This window comes from Nipponia nippon, unplaced genomic scaffold (assembly GCF_047370975.1).
Source record: "Nipponia nippon isolate SJK-2023a ecotype South Korea unplaced genomic scaffold, ASM4737097v1 scaffold_2, whole genome shotgun sequence".
Lineage (NCBI taxonomy): Eukaryota > Metazoa > Chordata > Aves > Pelecaniformes > Threskiornithidae > Nipponia > Nipponia nippon.
The window spans coordinates 85,879,088-85,902,138 of NW_028262336.1; the positions used below are offsets into that span (position 1 = coordinate 85,879,088).

General features: G+C 39.4%; 1 protein-coding gene across 14 annotated transcripts in view; it reads right to left on the bottom strand.

Moving 5' to 3' along the window:
- Positions 1-23,051, bottom strand: part of LMO7 (LIM domain 7) — a 132,664-nt gene that overhangs the window by 91,328 nt on the left and 18,285 nt on the right. For all 14 annotated transcript variants that reach the window (XM_087757051.1, XM_087757058.1, XM_087757057.1 and 11 more), the window contains exons 2-3: positions 5,383-5,453; positions 1,150-1,219 (exon numbers count right to left, since the gene is read on the bottom strand). In XM_087757051.1, the coding sequence (XP_087613177.1) occupies positions 1,150-1,219; positions 5,383-5,453 (141 nt within the window). The remainder of the gene's footprint in view (positions 1-1,149; positions 1,220-5,382; positions 5,454-23,051) is intronic.

The following is a 23,051-nucleotide window of genomic DNA, read 5'->3' on the forward strand; positions in this document are numbered from 1 at the left end:
TGAGCTTTTCTGGGACAAAGGCAACTAATACTTTCTACATTCATTTGATGTGGAAATGCACGTTCTCAGCTTGTGCAATAATATATGGCAAGTTAACCCAATCTTATGACCTCTGGCCAAGTTAACTACACTTCCTTTCTAACAAGATACACAGTTGACCAGCAAAAACAGATGTTTTGTTGGCTCATCCCAGTAAAACAGATAAGTACGAGTATCTAGAGATGTTTTGCATTCTACTCCTATTAAGAAATGAGGTCATTTTCCCTAATGTTGAGATAGCATGTTTACCATAATGTGGGATCTTCCACTTCTTACAGGAATCGTGCATATGCCCCTGTTCACCTTGGGTCTTTTAAGATGAGACTAATAGTTCTGGTGACAGGACTAAGTGGCCTAGATACCCTAGTGACATGAATCGCCAACAAGGCATTCGTTGGAAAAAAATTATGGAGAAAAAATTATTTTAATTCATTTACCCACTAAAGTGCTAAATGGCTGCAAAATTTATCCTACAGTCTCTGACCAGCAGATTTGCCAGACAGCATACAGGAAATCTTTTAAATTTCCTGTGAAAATGATTACATATATCTCCCCCTTTCCCCCTGACAACGTGATTTACAGCCAAAACACTGGCAAATCCCTCAGCTGAAGCCTGAAGAGAGATCTTTGCATCATCAGAGTTATTTTAATGCAACCTAAACTTTGCTGTGGATGGGGAGAAGCAGATTCTAAAAATACTTGCGTTACACAGAACATTTCCAAGTCTGCCCCTTCCCTAATAGAGGGACATCTGAAATGGCTTATGAATATAAAATAGGATGGTGGCCTTTAAATACAGACAAGTAACACCATATGGGTTTGTGCACAGGAGCTGTCAGTGCTTGATGTATCTGGGGATGATGAAGCTGCATATAGTGACAAGCTGATTAAAGTTACAGATCCAAATCACAGAACAGGTAACCTTTGTGGTCTAAGACAACGTATAAATGGTACTATTTTAAACAAAAACGGAAATGGAACTAGAATCTTGAAAACTTAGTAGATTTTTGTACCAAGACCATGTAAGAACAATAGGCTAGACAGCACTCATTAAAAACAAACAGAACTTGGTGTCATACCCCAGATATTAGATTTGATGTCGTCACTTACCAAGCCAGCTATTGGAGTTGACAGACGATTGATCTTCTTAATGATGCCAGGTTTAATCTTGTTAATCAAACTAAAAAGAAGTCACATGATTTTCTGTTACATAATTAACTTTATTTAAGCATGAGCACCAATACTTATTAAGAAATACTTTGCATATAGTCCTAACTTATATGACTTGAACCAAGTAATTTGAACCTATCAAGACCCCCTAAATTTTTTTCAATCAGTTTTCCAAGAAGTGACAAGCAACAACAGACTGTAGAAGCAAAAATGGGACAAATCACACACATGCACAAAGGAAGAGATTTCTGAGAATGGCAAAGCCAGTAAGAAAGAGAAAATGCCTGGGTAGGCGTAGGCAGAAATGGATCTGTGTTTCTGCTACATGGGTGGTCATGTTAATCAGTCTCAAATTGCCCATTTAAAGATTTTCTTCGCATAAAAGTTCTGATGTAGAAGACGTCAAAAATATATCAGAATATTAATTTTCAGAGTTCAGTGTGAAAACACTGATATTGCTGTAAGTGTAAGAAATCAACTCAGTTTTCGTAATGCTATCAAGCCCAGTATGATGTGTGCAACAATCATTTTTGGTACACATGCAACTCATTTTCAGTATCAGCCAGAAGAGATTGCACCTCGTATCACTCTTACTTTATATAAAATCCATAATTAAACTGAGAAGATAGGACAGACTAACGCATCGCTGTTGAATATGCAAGCCCAAATGCACACCTTGTCCTGCAGCGAAGATGAGGAACAGGATTCCTTGCACCTTCATAGCTAGGTTTTCAGTCACAGAGGTAGGGAAATACTGTGGTTCACTGAATTATACGCTAGACCACAGGATCAACAGAGAACGGGGACCTCAGGACACCCTGCAGACTTCATCTGCCTATATACCTTTGAGGATTTTGGACTTGCTCCCTCTTCTTGTTGCTGCTTCTCTGGCCAGTCCCTTTACCCCACAAAGCATCAGTAAGGTTTCGTGATCTACCCACGCCAATGCAGAGTCAGGACCTAGAGTTTAAAACTATGTGGGAAAAGGACATTTTTGCTCAAGCAGCAAATTTATTTGAAAAATAAACACTGGAATGGAGGATAGATTTCTAGAGTGCCTGCAAAAGAGATAATCGCTGCAGGTCCTGAGATTTTTCAACTGCATTAAGTTATTTAGTAAACAAAACACGTTTGATGACTTTTTCACAAAAAAAAAAGTGTGATATGTTGAGCCCTAATTTATTTATTTAGTTAATTAATTTTCCAAATTTTTATTTGCTTTACTGTATTTCAGAACATGAAGTAACATGTGATTGGGAAAACTTTAGCGACTTCCTTCCTCTAACATATACGCAGGAGATATGGTATAATGTAAAAGGCTTTACTTTGTCAACTGCTGACCACCCTGTCAAGATCCACACTTGGTTTGTTTGGCCCACTTAATGACCAACTGGATTGCTATAGGAGTACAGGGTGCAAGTACAGGTCTTACCTGCTATAGTTTAAGTCAAATATGCCATCTCCAGAAATAATGTATCTGCGGACATTAAACTAGCCATGTCACAGGTTAACCAAAGAAATGGGCAGTGTCACGTCTAGTTTGTCTCCGCTGTTTAAGATCTTGCAGTCTATTGACTTTGGTGAAAACTGCACATCTGAAAACCTTTCCCCATCTTGCTCTTTTCTGTTTCCACAGAATTTCTATGAAAATCACTTCTGCTTGTACTTCAAGTATGTCAAATTTAAAATTATGACACACGAGGACAGCTATATGATTTAGTGCAACATAATGAGGCATCTTTTGCTTTAAAGAAAGCTGTGTGCTCCTAAGACAAGCTGCTCCACTGATGAAATTACAGGATGTTTTTCTTGCATATGGTTATTAATTACAGATAAATTTAACTGATTTGCATTTGGCAGATGGAGGCTTATATTCTTTTGCCAAATAAGCGTCAACAATGAGGATATCAGAGGATTAGAGTATATCAGTTCACTGCCAATTCTTAAAGACACTATTTAAGAGTTACAGCTGAATACAATACACACATCCCACTAAATGCATACCTGAAGAAATACCTTCTTATTAAAAGTATAAACTATTTTTATTACCACAGTCTAGTTAACATTTGATTACGTAAGTTATGAAAATACAGTGTCCATCTCTACAACATCATTCAATCTTCAAAATAAATCAACTCCTGCAATATCACGAAGTTAACTGCAAGCAGCTAGCAAGACAGTCTGATGGGCAAAGGGCCCAAAGGAAAAAGTAAAGGCAAGGACTGAAAACGCAGTAATATTCACAGAAGGGAAAAACACAGGAATGTTGCCTTTTTACATTTACTTTGGTTATTTTTGATATACAGTAAAAAAATTCAGAGAACTGTACCTTTATAAATGTTTTCTGAAAGTTAGCTTGGCTGAACTGATTTAAGAGTGGCTCTGAGATTTGAGATCATTTTTTAAATGTCCCAGGTAGTCCTCTAATGAGAGTTCTCTCTTACTGGCATTCTAATGACATTTACACCTGCCGTTCCTTAAAATACTAAGGGATTAGCAATGCTTCCAGTCCTGGAAACTTGTTCCAGTAAGTACAAAACCAATTACAGATATGTGGAAGAGACCTGAGGAGTGGACATTTTACACCTCTGACTCAGTCTAGCAATGAAACCAGACAAGTCCCATTATTGCCAAGCCTGTAATATATAAGCACAAGGAAGCTTTTTAGAGAAAGCACTCCAGAAAAAGCTGAGGTCAGAGTTTGTTGTTGAAAGCAATAACTAAGTCAGTCCAGAAAGTACTGAAACCTGGACTGCACGTGCACACACACGGCAACATATTGCTACATTATGCTGAGACCCAATCCATTTACTTTCATAATTTTAAAGTGCTTGTTTAAAAACAAAAAGTGTATTTTTAAGTATGCCAAATACCATCCAATAGATTCTACATTATTGAGATACTTGAATGCAACCAGAATTACGCAGAAGACCAAACAGCCCCTCTCATGTATATTACTTAGTAATACTGCTCTTCAGTATAGAACATGAAATCAAAAGCCTGCCTGTTAGCTTTTGTGCTCATTTTGGCTGGGACAGAGTTAATTTTCTTCATAGTAGCTAGTAGGGGGCTATGTTTTGGATTTGTGCTGGAAACAGTGTTGATAATACAGGGATGTTTTAGTTATGGCTGAGCAGTGCTTACCCAGAGTCAAGGCCTTTTCTGCTTCTCACACCACCCCACCAGCGAGTGGGCTGGGGGTGCACAAGAAGCTGGGAGGGGACACAGCTGGGACAGCTGACCCCAACTGACCAAAGGGATATCCCACACCGTACGGCGTCATGCTCAGCGTATACAGCTGGGGGAAGGAGGAGGAAGTGGGGGGACGTTTATGGTGTTCCGTCTTCCCAAGTAACTGTTACACGTGATGGAGCCCTGCTTTCCTGGAGATGGCTGAGCACCGGCCTGCCAATGGGAAGTAGTGATTGAATTCCTTGTTTTGCTTTGCTTGCGTGCATGGGTTTTGCTTTACCTATTCAACTGTCTTTATCTCGACCCACGAGTTTTCTCCCTTTTACCCTTCCGATTCTCTCCCCCATCCCACCAGGGGGGAGTGAGCAAGTGGCTGTGTGGGGCTGAGTTGCCATCTGGGGTTAAACCACGACACCTTTCATTTACAAATTTCTAAAATTCCCTTCAAAAATGAACTACTTTCAAAAAGAAAACTTATCTGGCTGTAAAGTTCTCTGGGTGGAATAGGCAGCTTTCAGGATTTAGAGAACAACCAGCACACAGAGTTTACAATTATTTCTTACAGGCAGGTAGGGATGGGGGACAAAAACCCAAACCCCAGCAACAGGTGGCATAGGGGTAACCGGGTGCGTTGATCCCAGCCGTAGCCACACCACCTTGCACAGGCTGAAGAGAAAGCCCAGTGGCACCATGAGCATGATAACCAATAAAACTAAATCAACTGGCCAGAGGATCAGCACGATCCTCTTGCTAACACTTAAGAGAGCATATAGGACAACACATGAAACACAGATCTTGAGAGATGATGTCTGAAAGCTGTTCTACCTTCCCATGACAAACAACACATAATAAAAGGGAAAAAATACTTATTACAAAATATTTTTGGTACTTCAAAAAAAAATTTCAAACAAGAGGCCAGCAAGGAAAGAGGCCAACTGATGTTAAGGTGAAGGATTTTTTTATAGGTAAGTCAATACTCACTCGCACAACAGGACTCCATTTTCTAGAGCTGCTCGAAAGTCTTTGGTTCCAAAGCTTTTCCCAGTAACTGTCTGTAAAAATAAGAATTGAGAGTTAACTGGACATGCATAGAAAATCAGAAGTAGCAAGAGTATCTAAGAAGTACTAAAAAAAAAAACCAAACACCCCCCCCCCAAAAAAAAACAAACCAAAAACCAAACCCACACTTTTTGATTCAACACTTAGGTCATACTATCTATTATTTTCTTATATTAATTTCAAAAGAAATAAGCTTTTAAAAAACAGTTCTTTGTGCCTCAGAAGAAGTCAGATCCAACATCTTCAAATAGTTTCCTCTAGTGTAAACCAATCTTCAGCTGAATTCTGTGGGAATACTTATTATTTTCTAAAGCAATACCAGCCACACTGAAAAGCATAAAATAAATTTCAAACAGAAGTGCAAAAGAGAGAAAAAGTCTTTTATCTCCTACTTCATATTACAGCGTGTATACTCATGATATCCAGGACAAAGTATTTTAACAGGGTTTTTTTTCCTGCCACTTGCACCTAAGGCAGTGTGACTAAAGAACCATTCCAGCAAGTCTGTATTACCACGTGCACATCAATTCCCCTTACTTGGCAAGTGGTAGGACTATACTAATGGGACTGCTTTTTATACGCAGAGTGAAAAGCAGCGAACAAGAACAATGTCTTATAAAGGACTTAAGATACCCAATGCCAAAAGGATTGCCTACAGGTTTTCAGCAAAGTTGCTTTCCATTTTTAAAAAAAAAAAAAAAAAGGTTTGGTCCAGGCATTAACTCCCTCCATCTCAAACGAGCCCATCAACACAGCACCCTGCTCAAGTCTAAACTCACTTGGATTCTTCCTACTAGATCTTCCCTCTGCCCATGTCCCTTGAAGGAACGAAATTTGGCAGATGTCGTCTAAACACCTGGATTAGTAATCCACACGCAAGACAGAAAAGGAGTCAATATTCCTAAAGCAGTCCAAAAGAGGGTTTTATCTCACTTGGGTATAGAAATCAAACACTAGGAGGGTTCAGTCACCAGCTAATTACGAACCTCCCTTTGGGGATCCTGACTGTCCCCGATACTGCACAGGACTTCAGGCACACAATTAAATGTGCTGTGGAACCTGTGTGCATCCAGACCAAAGCTACTGGTTACCACAGTAATTAAGGAAATTAGCAGTGAAACAAATGAGTTGTGCTTGGTAAAAGAGCAAAGGAGAGGATGTAGCTCTTTAAGGATCTGTTACATTATCACCCTATTATTTTTTTCCTAAATTGAAAAAGGAATGTATACTAACACCAGAAATGCTAGAATTTAAGCAAATAAGTTTTACATAAGATATTTTTTTAATTAGAAAGCTGTAACTTCAATCTCCCTATTGAGAACAATTTTAGATGTTACAAAAACCTTCTTTAGGGTTTAACTTTTTTTCCTAGGATTTAAGGAGAGAGAAAGAATTATGACAAATCAACTCAAGACAAGAAAAATTTCAACATTGGGGGGGGGGGATGAGGACGACAGACAAAATCAACCCCAAAACTTTTAGCAACAGCAAAGGATGATAATGATTCCCCTGAGAGAACTTCATTTTATACCATATTCCTTTAACAGTCTATTCTTACAGAAGAGTAGATGTTGCATCCTAGCAATAACATTTTCAAGAATCATTTCGAAACATAGCATCTGAAAATTACCATCATCTCAAATAAAATATGGCCTTTTGCTTCCAAATTTGTATAGAAAGCTGTTATATTTAGTGATAATAATTTTGAGGAAACTATCCAATGTAACAGCCTGAAAGTTTAAGTATAAATATTTGTGTTCCCTAGGTAATAGGGAATATGGATTATAAATTAAGCCCTTCATTCTGCAAGCTAGAAGCTTGAAGTTTGCATGTCATACAGCAGAACTGTACTGTAAAAGGGGCTGTAGGATGGGGGTCTAGCTTTATGGTTACGTTTCAAACTCCAACCAATTCTTAGAGTCCAAAAGTTATTCTCATTTTGGAGTTGTCGCTGACATCTACAGGACTACACAGTCCAAATGTTTGGTTTAACATAGACAGTTTACCAGCAAGTCACACATGCAATAGATAGTGAGATGTTTCCTTCACCTAGAGCTGGGCCCATCCCAAACCTGCAATGTATTACATATCTGTCAACAACTTTGACACTGAAGTTCTTAAAAAAAAAAAAAAAAATAAAAAAAAAAAATAGAACTGCAGCATGCAGCTAAGGAGATCACTCCTCAAAAATTATTCTCAAAAAGACAAGGAGCATCTGTCACTGAAGACACGTTAAACTTCAGCATAGCCCCTTCAGAACACAACAGTGCCATGCTGCTGTGCGTAATCATGTTTTTATGGCATATCTTGTGGTCTTTTTCACAAAAAAAACCCCAACACCTCAGTCTCCAGAATGGTATGTGGAACATTTTTGACTGCCACAAAATCTTCAGGCACATGACCTCAGGTAACTAGAAGCAATCCTTGAACAACAAGAGAGTCCAACTTGAGTACAAGGTTGTAAATGCTACTGTTAAGACTTGCAAATCTCTTAAAATTACAGTAGAGGACATTACACTGGAAGCATTTTGACTATGTTATTTGTGTAGTCACTGTGGCAATCAACACTGATTTTATATACAGGATGGAGCTGTCAGACCGATCTTGTGGCCCACAGATTTTGACGACTACGTGGTTTGTTGACATTAAAATAAAAGCATCAGTACTGCCAAGTTAGGCTTCATTAATATTGGCTTTTAAAGGATAACTAATAATTAAGTAATTAAGAGGTATTCTCAAGAACAATTTAACACTACTAGCTTGAAACCGAAACGTTTTCCAAGTTGCACAACACCTTGAATTTGTTGATGTCACAAAAATAAGTACTCCATTTTAAACCAAACTTTCAGACAGAGACAGAGGACTTTTCTCAGCACAGACTTTCACCTAGCTTATACCCACTGCAAGGCAGCAATCTCAGCTGTAACTAATATAGCCTATATAGAAACGAGGTATCATTAAAAAAATGGAAAGCCACAGACTGGCTCAGAGTTCCCTGACTTTTAAGAACCTGAGTGAGACAAAGTGAATCCCACCCTGAGATATTACATCTTCAAACTATGTCTACGATTTGTGAGTCACTGTTTATTCATTAAAACTGGTTATACTGGGTGTGGTACTCATGTAATAGGCGTAATTGATTTTGGACAATTTTTCAACCACTTAGGCCATGTGAGCCACCAAATAATAAAGGAAATACCTTGCAAAAGCAATTTTTATCCATGTTTGAACAACATCTCTTTTCAAATTATGTCTCTTTTCTCTCCTTCATTCAGCTGAATGTATTCTGTTTCCTTCTCTGCTTTTTTGATAGAAAGAGAGCAATGACATAATTAAAGGCTATATCATAAAATCACATTTAATTGCTGCTGCTATAAAACAGTTTGATTTTATTTTTGGAAGACAGCGTCCCTTAATACTTCGGTAACTTGCAATTGCCAGGTCCAAGCAATTTACTTCAAACAGTATGCAAATCAAGTCTTTACTTAAATTTTGACATTTTAAAAATGCTTACACACACATGTAAACATGCACAGGGCTAGTTTAATTTCTGTGATTCCTGTAGGAAGAGGCAAATCAAGAAGAAATAACCAAAGATCAACCATTCTGAAGATGGCATGACATCAAAATCACCATGGACTGAACAAAAAACACACAGCACAGAAGAATACGCTAATTATACACCTCAGTACCAAAATTAACATTGAGGAGGTTTCTTTGGCTTGCCCTACTAGAGGCCAAATATAGCTGATCCTAAAAGGCCTTCTTTGCCTTAAAAGCTATTCAAAGTTGAAAGATTTTTCAGTGTTAATAAACAATACTACTGGAGTTCATGTCAAGTTGTTTCCATGGTTTACACCGGTTTGAATGGCTTCAGCAGAAAGGCAGCTCTACCGCAGTAGACATTTTCAAGCGGGTTGGCTTCCCATACATACCACCACATGCAACTCAACGTGCAAGGGACTGGGAAGTTTCTTGATTTAACTTTGCTGTGGTGGAAACACCAAAGCTAGACTTTCCCCATTGAATGCAAGACTCACACCACATACACGGGCACGCTGGCTAACTGATTCTCCATCACAAAAGCGTTAGCTGCTCAGAAACAAGGAGGTAGCACTGCATCATGCCTGTGACCTGAATGATGCCTTGCTGCAGAGGAGCCAGGTACTCACCATCCAGCCGGCTCTGCAGTTCACGCCGGCCAGCCCTGCTCTATCTCATTCAGAGCTCCTCTGCCACTGCCCCATGTAGACAACACCATCTCAAACCATGCAAGGACCCCACGCACCAATTTGAGAGAAATGCTAACTGCACCAGCGTGAAGAACACAGCTCCATGATGTAGGGTCATAGGTTAGTGAAGGAAGATCCAAGAAAGAAACTGAACTATGCATGATAGCAACAGCCTTAATGCAGGCTTATGCAAGGATCTCACCAGGCAAGCAATTCATCAGATGGCAACCTCAAGAATATTACATTGATTTATGAACTCTGGGTCCCCAGCTCAGCCTGCAACAAGAAAAGCCAAGTTGACTGCTCATGTGCTGTACGGAACTTGGACAACGATATGAATCCAACACTGCCGTACCATCCCCACTACAGAATTTTGGCTCCGCCTGCCAGTTTCTGTCACAGTGCCTGCCTCGGCAGATCACCTCACATATGCATCAATGTCTGAATTACTACCTTGCTAATGGCCTTTCTTCCCCCTACCCTAGTTACCAAAAATCTGGGTCAGACGACATGGCAAACGGCTCCATCCTTACACAATCCCAGCATTACATATCTGTTTAAAGCACTTGTTTGGCTCTAACCATCCTCATCCAATATATCACTCCAGAACGGTACTGTTACTGTAAGATGCACAAGGAGATATATAGGCTACACACACAGCCAACAAGCAAGCGTTCAAGACACTCCCAATGCTCTGGCATCTCTATGGTTTGACAGGGCTCGGAAGTAGATTCATGACACATTTTTATACGGTATTTGGAGTCCACTGCATCTTATATACAGTTGTCAGTAACATGCTCTACCTCAGCTTGACAGATTTTATCTTTTAGGGTCTGTCACAAAAGAAGAGTACCACCAAAAAAAAAAAAAAAAAAAGTAACAAAAGCAGCAGGGATTTCTTCTTCTGTGTTCCTGTAGGAACTGATGGTTCTTCTGGACTGTGACAATGAGTAGCTGCTTTATGGGACACTTCAGATGCACTACCAAAGTCCTGCCTCCCACTTTCATGGCTATTTGTAGCCCTGTTTAAATGCCATGTAGGAGAGATGGGCTTGACCTTGAATGGCATATGAGGTAGCTGTCAACAAAAATGCTGCCATTAGACTTTGGAGTAAGGAGCTTGCAGTGTTTGGCCTTTGCAGACTTCCCGTCCAGTTTTCTCCTCCCCACTGGCTCTTCTCCAGGTTTAAAATAACAAAACAAAAAACCAAACAACCACCCAAAAACTCCAATCAACAAAAAAAACCAAACAAAAACTAGCATGGCCACAATTTGCTCCGGTAGTCAATTAATTTGTCCAAATCCCTGCCAAAGGGCAGATGGTAGGAACCATATTCAAAGGGTTGCTGCACATAATCTTGAACACACAAGTGGCAAAAATCAGGCTGGCCACCATCTGGGTAAGAAAGCCTTTAGCGTTGCAGCAGACAGCCCCACCACAGCAGTTACTAGCTTTCTCAAAGTCAAATGGTGGAGAAGAGTGGCTCATTTCTGAAGTAAGCAGGATTGGTCTCCCTGAATCTTGGCCCCTGGGAAGCTGTACAGAAAGAGCAGGCATTCGTATCTTCCAACCATGGGTGAATGCTGCTGGCATTTCACTTCTGGCAGCAGGAGGGACGCCAGGTCTAAAGCAGCTAAGGTCAGAGAGAGAGCCATGCTGCTATCTTCCCGTCCGATCACAATTTAATTCATGGTCAAAAACAACTCCTGAGAGGTCAACAAGTGCTCAAGAAGCTGATATCCACAGAGGCTTTCCTGGTCAGCTGTCCAGCCTTATGACACTGCCCAGCCTAACAACTTCACAGGAGACAAGAGCAAGGCCTGGATTTCTACAAAAGGAAGCTCCTCATTTCAAGTCCTCACACCTCATTGCTAAAATCCATGACAGGCACGACTCAACTAAGGAAAAGAGCTGGAGTTTCTGGAAATAAGAAGAAAAATATCTACCAGGAAATCTGCTGTATAATCTAACTGCACAGCAAAAGTAAGAAGGCTGAAGAGGATGAATATTTTTGCCATTGATCGCTCATGCTGGTCCATGTGAATGTCCCTCTTTGCATCCGTTAAACTTCTGTTCTTCAACTGGAATAATTCCTGCTCTATTGCTCAATGCAAAGCTGTACTCTCCTGTTTGTCTCCATACCCCAAATCCCTGGGCATCATTTCATTTCAGAGGATGTGGAAATTTTTCAATCTTCAGCCAAAATTGCCTTTGATAACAAACCAGAACAGACATTTATAAAAGGAAATGACTGATTATTGAAAAAGTCTTACTGCTATTTTCTATCATCAACATAATGATGGGGTCTTATTGTGGTATGCCTTCTGGACAGACACGCCAAGACTCCTGAAATAACATACAACTACATTTTTACAAAATATGAAGAAAAACAGTAATGGGTAAGCAAAGAGGCACACTGTTACTGGTGTGGTAGGTGCGAAAAGCATAGATTTCTGCAATCAGCTGCTTACACTCTGTTTTTTCAGCTCTTCTGTCAAATTGCTTATAAAAACGCAATCTGAAGGATGGAAGTGAAGTTTTTCTTCCAATATTTAATGGAAACCCTGACTTAGGGGAACAACACTGCAGAAAGAGCAAGGATAAACATTTGGGATCAATCCATTCAGTGAAGCCCCCCCCCCCAAACAAGAGCATCCCACAAACCAGCAAGATTAATAAGCTTACTGTTGTTTATACTGATGACTGCACTGACAGTTGTCAAACTAAGAAAACCAACATACATATTACCTTGTGTGACAAAAAAGGTCTCGCTGTATTTGTGGAGATGGGCAGCATAAACTAGATGGAGGTAGGAGTTCCAGTAGGATGTAAAACTTGCAAATGCAAAGTGCAATTTGAATGACTAGGAACCTCTGAAAGATCAAGCCATTGAAATTTTAATTTAATGATATAGTTACATCTGGTTTATTTGGATACTATTAATTCCGTAAAGAGTTCAAATGCACACCAGTTTTAAAGCTGCCATCCTAATTGATGCGTGCTGATTTCAACTTTAACCAAGTGTTTACTTTCTCACATGTATTTGCAACTAACTTCAGTTAGATAAAAAGTGGATACCTATGCACCTTCCCAAAACAATAGAAGAGTAAGATGATTTTTTTAAAATTTGCCAGCTGAGCTCCATACTAGTTCAGTGGTTGATGGTAGAAGAATGGTAGCAGTGGATGCCTTAACCATAACTGTTCCTAATTAAGCAGAGAAAAGGACAAAATCATCATGAGAAAACAAATGTCCAACCATTCAGTTCACCCTTGAAACAAGAAACCAACCATTTAATTCCTTAAATATGCAAAAAACCTGGTTGATTTAAAGTTGTCTTTTCCAAGACATTCGCAGTGTAACGGTGGTGTACTAGAGCTGGGTGTTTGTTTCTGCCATGGGGGGGGGGGGGAAGGAAAGGGAAAAAAAAAAGTTAAACATACCCAGGGAATGAAGAGTATGAAGGAATGATTTCTAGAAAAGTGATCAACGGAGATAACGGAATAAGTGGCAAGCAGAGGTTCCAGTTTCACTGCTTAAAAATCTTTTAATCTTCATGTTTCATAATGTATGTGCTCTCATGCTAGCCAAATTTTGAACTTGCCTGTTGTGAAAGTCAGTCACTCCGTATACCATTTCTTAATATGTTTTTCTGAAACATCTACCTCTTCAGCACTCCATTGGTTGTTACCTGACCTCAAGCTGTTAACACCTTTTCAAGCTGGGGAATAAGCGATCAAGAGATAAATGAATCTCTGCACAGCTGTGTCTCACCTGGACTCCCACATAGTATCCACCCGGGTCATACAAAAAGGCTGCCCTGAATAGGAAATCAGTATGTTCTCGACATCTCCCTTAGAAGGTTGAAATAAAAGGACTAGAAGAACATCAGCAACAACACAGCTTAGAAAAGAGAACTTGCAGTAAGATTTAGACACACCACAGACAGAAGAAGGTTTTGTAGGGCTGGCTGAGCAGTCCAGTCACAGAAGAAAACAATGATTTTCCTGCCATCCTAAAGTGGCACCAAAGCCTCCTTTCCCACTCTCTTCCCTATGCCCATGTGAATGGTCTGCATTAGAAAGTGTCCTGCAATCATCCAGACTACTTTGTGCTTTAATATAGTACTAAAAATGGGAAAAAAAAAAAAAAAAAATCCCCACATAACTACATAACTCCCTCACACATCCCACCGCCTCTCCCCTGCCCCAAAATGACCATGGCAATTGAGCTAGGGGTGCCAAGCACCGGTGAAGGGCACTACGGGGCTGGAGCCACAGTGCGCTGGAGATAAAGGGGGAAAACATTCGGACTTCGTGCAGATTCTGGAGAGGCTTAACATACCCAAAAATCCAGTGATTCAGCACCCTGACAGCCAGGCAGTACGTGACTGATGGGACGGCTGGCCACGTGCCCTCACGAAGAACTTCAAGTTCAGACAATAATAATAATTAAAAAACACACCCCCAAAACCTCTATGCAAAATCTGTCTATACCACTGCTTTCGCTAAAGGAGGAAAACAAAGTTTGTGACAACTGCAGCACTTCAGTGTCAGGTGACCAAGAAAAAAAGAAAAAATTTTGTTTTTACAAGCTTCAATTTAAATAGAGGCGTTACTTGAAATATTAGCAGATAAAATGTTAGTGATACTAAAATCACATTTGTCTAGGGCAAACGTAAAGAAAGGATTAAAGCAAATACAAACTTGGACATTTTTGCTGTAGAGGTACTAAAATCACATTTATCTAACATTTTAATCTATTATATTTATATTTAGAATTCTAAGTGATGTCTCTGCTTCACTGTAACTGAATCTTTAAATATTTTGCTCTTGTTCATTTAGAACGAAAGATAAATGCAAGCTATAAAAAGCCTTCTGATGTTTGTATTTCCTAAGTTTATAGCTCAGTTTTACTACTATTATAATTCCAGCTCAGAGAGTATATGCCGCAAGTTTCAATACAGGCTGTCAGTTCACTAGCATTTATTTTTACAGGAAGGACCTTAAGGAAAACAGTATCTTTGCTTACGCTGATTAAGAAAAATATGCTAAAACTCCACTGCTATTTGCAAGCGGGTCCCTGTTGGGATTATTTGTGTAAGTGGCAGAGAGATACAGAGATACTGAGTGAAATGGCCAAAACCAGAGCACACTTCTGCCTTACGTTACAATTATCTCTTACGAATCGACTGCCTTGATTCTGGGTGTATTTAATACTTTGATTTTTCATATATTTTAAATACGCATGATTCTCCGGAGGGCAGCACCAGTGCCAGGAGTGAATGGGAGATGTAACCACAAGGTCTTGAAACAGCAGGAGGAAAAACGCATCAGATAAAAGCATATGCACACAAGAGGGAAATGCTTTAGATACAATTGCTTTCACGAGGTTATTCATGCATAGAAGTAATTTCTTGTTATTACTGGAGATTTGTCAATCTTTTCGAATTTTTCAGCCGTTGCTGGAAGCAGTACTTTGAGCAGCATACATACCGAGACGTGCTTTGAGTCAGCTTCGGCCAAAAACATTCACCAACGCCCCCCCCTTCCCTCTCACACATACACCCACGGGCACACGCGTAGGGTTTGGGGAACCAACAGCCCTCTCACCGCGTCCTCCCCCCCGTCCTCACATCCCCGACTTTTATATCTCCTTCTACACCCACAGGTTTCCAACTCATTTCACCAGGTTTACGTAGCTCATTAACAAGGCAACAGATGGGACAGCGAGCAAAGAAATTGTGCGGAAACGAACATTTAACAGGGTCAAAAGACACTGTAAAGGCAATTAGTGTCACATACGGATCTGGAAAAAACAGTCATGACACCACTTCCCAGTAAACTATGGCACTTGGCATTAATTGCAGGGCTTAAACGATACCATTTAGAAATGTCAATATTATCTAGCAACAGTTATGTAGAAATAAACCATCAGGTAGAAGTCACTGAAATTAATGCTGACTTTGCTGACTTCTGCTGTAGAAATATTATGCTCTTCTCTGCAGTTAGAATAATTCAGGGGGAAGGATTAGCGTAAGGGAACTCCACTGATATGACCTGTTCAAATCCAAATAAAAGCAAGACTGTAAAGCTGTTGAATACTACTGTGTTTAGTAGTTGGGTTTTTTTTAAACTACATTTAAGTTTCAAGCTATGAGAGCAAGTAAGCAGTAGGAGAAACTATATAGAACTGCGACATCAAGAAAAAAAGGTATTTTGGGGGTTTTGTGGGGTGTTTTTAGGAATTTTTAAGATCCAAAGTTTAAAGGAATATAAACACATACAAATAATTATACTGGCATATTTGATATACACTGTGCATGCACCAAGTTACTAAGCTGGGAGTGAGACTTCTGAAGGCTCCATTTCCCAAGGCTTGTAGTGCTGTACTGCAATACAGCATTGGATGGCAGAGGAGATTGCCACTGCTTCGCAGCACCATCTAATGAGAGACCCCAGGTATGACATATGATCAGAGGCTCTGTGCTTATATGTAGTCCTTCTCCTTGGAAGGAGATGAAAGAAATTATCTCTGGCAAAGAAACTAAATAATTGCAGTCAGAGGAGGAAGGACGGCTACAGAGGAAATTGAAGTCTAAGGGAGCCGCAAAAGGATGGCGTGCATTTGAAAAGATGACAGGAGTACAACTAGAGGAGGCAGAATTATCAGCTTGGGCAAAGGAAGAAGGAAGTTTAGGCTCAGTAAGTTTTGCTTGCTGGCCAACCCTTGTCTCTGATTAGGCTTTTGAGGAGTTCTAAAATACGAACGCTGCCCTTTTAAAGGATTTAAATATAAAGGAATATTTGATGAAGATGTAGCCAGTTACTGAAGTGTCTTTATACTTGGTGAACTCCGAAATGAACGTTCTCTTGTGTTTGATCACTCAGCTTTTCAGGGGATCCTATTCCAGCTATGCCTCCCTCAAGACCCTTCCGTCATCTCACAGTAGACATGGTTCCACCCTGAACAGTAGCCTATGCTACTCACCTGTTATTCATAATTATATATCTATTTTCCCCCAAGATGCAACTCCTTCACTGTTTGAGATGTATTTTCCTTTACAAAAATATAATGTCACTGCTAGCAGAAATTGGGGATCAGGCTACCATCAACCTCAAAATCAGAGCTTCACCCTACTTAAAGATTAAAAATGACATGAAACGGTCCCTCTTTATGCACCATGCTGCCCTGTCATCTGTCTATCTGAACATTTTGGTCTAGCCATTTGAGTATTTATTAAGCCAAATGCACCACTAGCAAACTCTTATTCTCCAGGGAACTCTTCCGCTTGGTTGGCAAAACCACAGATAGAAGAAGGGTTTGCAGTTGTCAAAATCATAGGTGGCCCCATGCAGGGAAAACCGCATAATTGAAGAATTAAGGTGAAGAGCAGGGACAAGAGATTGTGGTCCAGACGGGAAGCCACAAGTGACAACTGCTGCTCTTCCAAGCTCTTCCCTCTTCCTATCTTTCCTCTTCGACATCGCCACTCACCACTCCACTTCTGATCCAGGCTGAGCATCAATACAACCCAAGCGTTGCTCAACCACCTCCAGCGTGACACTTCCTCCAGCCATCTTATTGTTCTTCGGCAAATGAAGCTTTATTAATTTAATTATTTAAGGAGCCAAACTGGTTTGACAGAGTGCTTGCCTCCTCACCTGGGTGTGTTTAGAGAAGCCCAAGATAAGACTGACTGTCATAGTAATCCTATGTAGCTGCTATGTACGCTGCCCAGAGGTAGGATTTAATTACTAGTCGAAAGCAGCCAATCTCCCCCTTATTACAGAAGACAAGTATAATTTGCTTATATTTATTATGACATCCTTGCAGAAATGTTCATGACTTTGTAAATAATTCTATACCCTGGTAAGGGACAGGCAGAAATTTACCCCACAGTTTCCATATACAACCTATTAGGCATTTAAAACTGAGAATCCTCAATATCCATGAAATTTAACCTGATTTTTTTAATATCACTAGAAGATTCCATGTCACTGAAAAATATAATTTATTTTCCTCTGGAAAAAAAAAAAAGACAACAGTATATCAAATAATTTATCCGCATACGGCTGATACATTGTTTCTCAAAGAGAGATGCTGACCTAAAGTCCTGTGTAGAAAAAAAAAAGAGAGGTTCCAGCCTGTAGTGGCCTGGCTCACATATATTCACATAACTTCCTCTAATGATACAGCCACAGCGAATAAAAAAGCACCACAAAATGCACACAAGAAAAGCACTCAGATGCAAGCAGGCAAATCATACCGGAAAATGTTCTCTCCAGACCTATAAAAACAGTCTTGCAAGACTAGTCTGTTGCATTCATTTAGTAGGATTACACTTGTGCCTTGTAACCACAGAAAAGATGCACTGTTTGAATTATGGACAGATGCACGTACTTTGGGCATTTTTTGTTTCTAGCTTAACTTTCTTTTGTCTTTAAAAATAACAATGCATTAAATGGAGAAATATTATCAGGAACCCATACAGTTTTTCACAGACAGAGAGTATCTATGTCCTGGAAGACTGAGATTTTCTTCTACCGTAGGCAAGATGCCTCAGGCATTTCAGGTTCAAGACACAAGGGTTTCTATGACCAGCTGCCTTCCAGGGCATGCAGACTTCAAGAATGTCTGAAGTTTTGCCTAGCAACTGAGACAAAGCATAGACTGCCCCCAATTTAAACATTTTTCTCCATACATATTGCATGTAGTTAATGCCAATTTCTGCTGCTTGATCTGGTACATGATTACCATTTCTACACAAAAATTTTTACCATTTTATTTAAAGCTCAACAGAGCAGTTGAAGACACTTTTCCTACCATAACAAAAACAAAACTGGGAAGTGCTTTTAACATTAGGTCACTGCTTTATCAAAGCAGAATGATGTCTTCGGGGTTTTTTTTTTTTTGTTTGTTTGAAATTCCAGAGAGAAAGGTACTTTCTATCATTGATGTTCTTTCCAATGCAAGATTTAATTTTGTTTGAGGGCATCACAAAACGATGCATTTTATTGGACACAGGTCCTCTTAAATATTTTCTGTTAGAACAAAAAGTTGGATGTAACTTCAGCTTGAAGCATTCAAACACCATTTGCACAACGTTTACAGAGTAACAAAGGAATTACCCCGTTGAGTTAACCTAGTTGTCCATCTCGCCCAGCATCCTGGGTCTGACAGTGATCTGTACCAGGTGTGTCAGCACGTTCGCAGGGTGGGGAGGGAGGACACCGGTACTTTCATATTTAGCGTAGAGGAGTTCTAGCCTTCTCTATAATTAAATGGTACAAAACACAGATAGGGAGAGCAACGCATCTTTTCACAAACAGTTCTCTTGCATCAGAAATCATTACAGAAAGGAGAAATATCACCCACCACTTCCTCCTGCCCCCATATACCAATTTTTTTAAATATCTGCTTGCTTAAAGATTTCTTTGTTTGCAATATACAATTAGATAGGGAAACATGTATCCAGAAAAAGCTGGACACAAGTCTAACTTGTGTTAAATCCAAAGTGTTAAATCGATACAATGCCTTTTTAACGAAGGCATGTAACCATGAATATGCTATTAAAAACTCATATCTCTTATGCTGGCCAATGTGCTCCAAGACTGGTGCCTCTCAGTTCAAGAGCCCGCATTGATATCGGATGTGAATTCACACAGAATCTGGGTATCACTGCAAAACTGATCTCACATATCTCCTGACATATTCTGACCTCTACTGTTATAAAGTGGAATTTATTTTTACAAGTTTTCTTTTTGCTTTTTCTTTAAAACACTGCCTTCAGCTGAATAAGAATTTTCAATATCTGCAATTATCTGGGGTAAAGAAACAATGGGAAAATCGCTTTTATTTTACACTGTGAAGCACAAAAATAAAGTACCCAAGCTCTTCTTTCCCCATCATGTTCCTGTCATCCTGTCATTCATTATAAGCTGCACATTTGACTGTTACATAAATACACACGCCCCGTTCTTTTAGCATCTGGACTCTACACATGCTACCAAGCTGTCCCAACATCTTCTGCCTCTGAGAATGCATTGTTTTAGCCTTTTTATGACAGATACCAGCAAAACCACTGAGCACACCAATATGCAGACTATTGCTAATCTGAAACTATTCAAACAACTTGTTTCAGGCAGCACTTTTTTTTTTTTTCCCTTGCAGTTTAAGTTGCAGTTTCACCACAAAAATGTTCTACAGGAGACTAGCAAGCTCTCTTAATTATGTACAAGGAGAGGACTCTATACTGAATTTTGACAGTACTGGTTAGTAAAGAAATCATATTCTAAATATCCTGTACATTAACATCAGTTAAAGTGTAAATCTGAATGAATTATGACTATACTGGTTGGCGAGACTTTGAAGGCAGCAAAACACCACTTTTTAAGCGATAGGTATGCTCAGAGGGGGAAAAAAAGAAACAAGGGGGTGTCCATCATGATGCTCTACTTCTAAACCTCTCTTTCCCTCCTGGATAAGAAGTCTCCTCTCAAACCTTGATATTGAAGATTAAGGCATGGACCTTTACGGTACTTATCACAAACGGTCAAGGAATGTTTGCTCTTCCTTTCCCATCTGACATGCTTCAAACAAACAAAAACAAACAAAAAAAAAACACAAAAAAACCAATCAAACCTGCACCTACTCAAAGATCTTAAAGGTCTTTTCCAACCTAAACGATTCTATGATTCTACAGCTTGCGTTATTTCTGTCAGACTTGCTGATTTCCCATGGCTTGGGAGATGATAAAGTATTCGATCAAATATTTATAAACAGTATGAATTTAAGACTATCTCCCAGTCAGATAACACTTTTGACTAAGGAATAGAAAGAGAGCAGCACAGTCCCTGAGTGTTTTAACACCAAATGCTCTTTTTATCCTCATGTTTAACTAGGAAAGACCCTAATCTCAAATCAGCAAGTTCACCCTTGTGCCAAGGACCTACCTCTTTTAGAGCTATAAGTAGGAAGTAGTCTTGTTCAGTTCTTTGGCAATCTTTCCTTCTAAAAACAAAAGTTTGTTTTCACCAGCAACTGTGTTCTTTCCCAGCAATACTAAAATTAATGGGTTTTTTATTGTTCTCCATGTAACAACTTTATTTTCACCTTCATGCATATATAGTTAAGTGATTTTTTTTTTAATCATTAAAGATTTTTTCTTTATGATCTTTAATCATAAAGATATTTTTTTATTCATAAAGATTTTGCTTCTGCTGGGACAAACATATGGAAATTTGCCATAACACCTTTAGTGGAGTAAAAGCAGGAAATGCAACAGCCTAACATGAATAAACCACTGAATCTTAAAGGATGGTCAACTATACCTACAAAACAAACAGTCATCAAAACTCAGCATGGCACCTTCCTCCATTGCACAGATGTCCAGGGGACAGCCTGTGAGCTTACACCCCCCCCCCCCCCACCCCGTTCCAATAACCACCCTCGCGTTTTCTTTTGCCTTCAGTTGCAACCACCATCTGCTGGAAGCTAAAGCAAAGGGTCCCCAGAAATGTTACTGCAACTCTGGTAACAAATACCTAGACTGTCAGCAAGGATGCCAAGCAATGGGTTATACAAACTACCACGAGTGTCCTCTAGGTTTTAACGTTACAATTGATATTTTAAAATATAGAACTACTTTAAATAAGGCATGTCAAGACAGCTCAGTTTCCCACTCAAAAATTAATAAAGACAACATTTTTGCACAATATAAGGAAGAAGCCTCAGTTCTGCTGTGTGTGTGTGTGTAGTGAGTACCCAGCAGTACCTTGCAAGTGGGCTCAAAGTTTTATTTATTGTTTCAAAGGCTGTTACGGAATCTGGTAGGTGTTCAATCAAATCAATAAAGTACTATGGTTAGTTTAATTTTGTATTCTATCAAAAATGTGATGAGAAACTGAATTGCCTAAACCAAACAGTGGTATGATTAAACAGGAACTCTTTGAAAAACCAATTAGCAAAAATAAAAATCCACACAACTAGCATAATAAAAATCATCACGCAAGTCGAAGTGAAAAAGTAACTAAAGACAAAATGTAGAAGAAATTCTATGGCCATGCTAGAAGAAAAAGAAAGGACAGATAGGATATGATGAAGGTGAATAAGTAGTCAATGACATGATGGCTACGATGGTCAGTTAAAGAGCTGTCAGATTCTTCAGAGAAGCACGGGACTGGGAAAACAACCACTGAGAGGAGAAGAAAAGTGTTGAAGATGGCAAAGCCTGGAAGAATTTAAGTAAAGTTCTTCTGTGTTCTAGAGCATGCTCTAAGCCATTAGCAATTACCTTCAACTTGAAGGGCTGGAAAGGTCTCATTGACTGAAAATTAAAGATCCCCTTTAGAGGTGTGATGACATGAGAAGAAACCAGAATAAGAGTTAGAAAAACATTTAGACTGTTCTCCCCAACTTTAGTTTCTAGGAGGGCACTAAATATTGCTGATTCCCCACCACAACCAAGCCATGGCTGTTAGGAAGGGAGATAACACTTTGGTTTGAGAAGTCACGTATAAACAATTTTTTTTTTCCTGCTTTAGCAAATTAACTGGTCTGATACACAAGAAGAAAAAGAGTAAGTAGGCTATATAGATGGACTTAAGTTATGCAACTGGGAAAAAGCCTTGCTGTTTTATTTAAAGACAGACAGACAGTGGAAATACAGTCTAGGTAAGGAGATTAAAAGGCCATTATGTGATGGTAGGAGGAAGATCACAGTTTAAGGTGCAACATCCGACTGGGATAAGGTACTAAACTGGACCCAAGAGAAGTTATTTCAAATTCCAGGACACTCTAGCGTATTCTTTACAGAACTAGCTGACAGACTACACCCATATTCTTTGTAAACCTAAACTGTGACGTTGCATGAGCATTATGAGGGGAGATGAGAATTTGCCATTCTAGTCCTAAATTGGAGCACTGGTCCAAAGTTCAGCAAGAGAAAATTCAGCAGAGCTTAGTTACAAAATCTTATTCTTAAAACAGGGCAACTGAACACAAAAATAGGATACTCCTGTACCTCTCAAAACAATGTTTGGTTTTTTTGTTGTTTTTTTGTTTTGGTTTTTTTTTTGAACAACAACCTCAGGGTTTTTTTGACCTCAGTTTGTCGTCAGTCACCCCCACACCCTTTTATGCAGTGCCACTACCTTAAGTGGTTATTTACCAGTTTGTATTGTGCAGTAGTTGTCCTACCCTTAGTTTGGTACGTGCTATTGCATGTATCGCACTTCAAGACAAGATAGAAAAGAGGCTTAAGAGTATGAGGACTAGTTACTATAAAGAAGAGATGAGAGAGAAAGTGAACACTTCTTTTCCAAGTTTATCAAAGCAAAAGTTATAATAATTGGTTT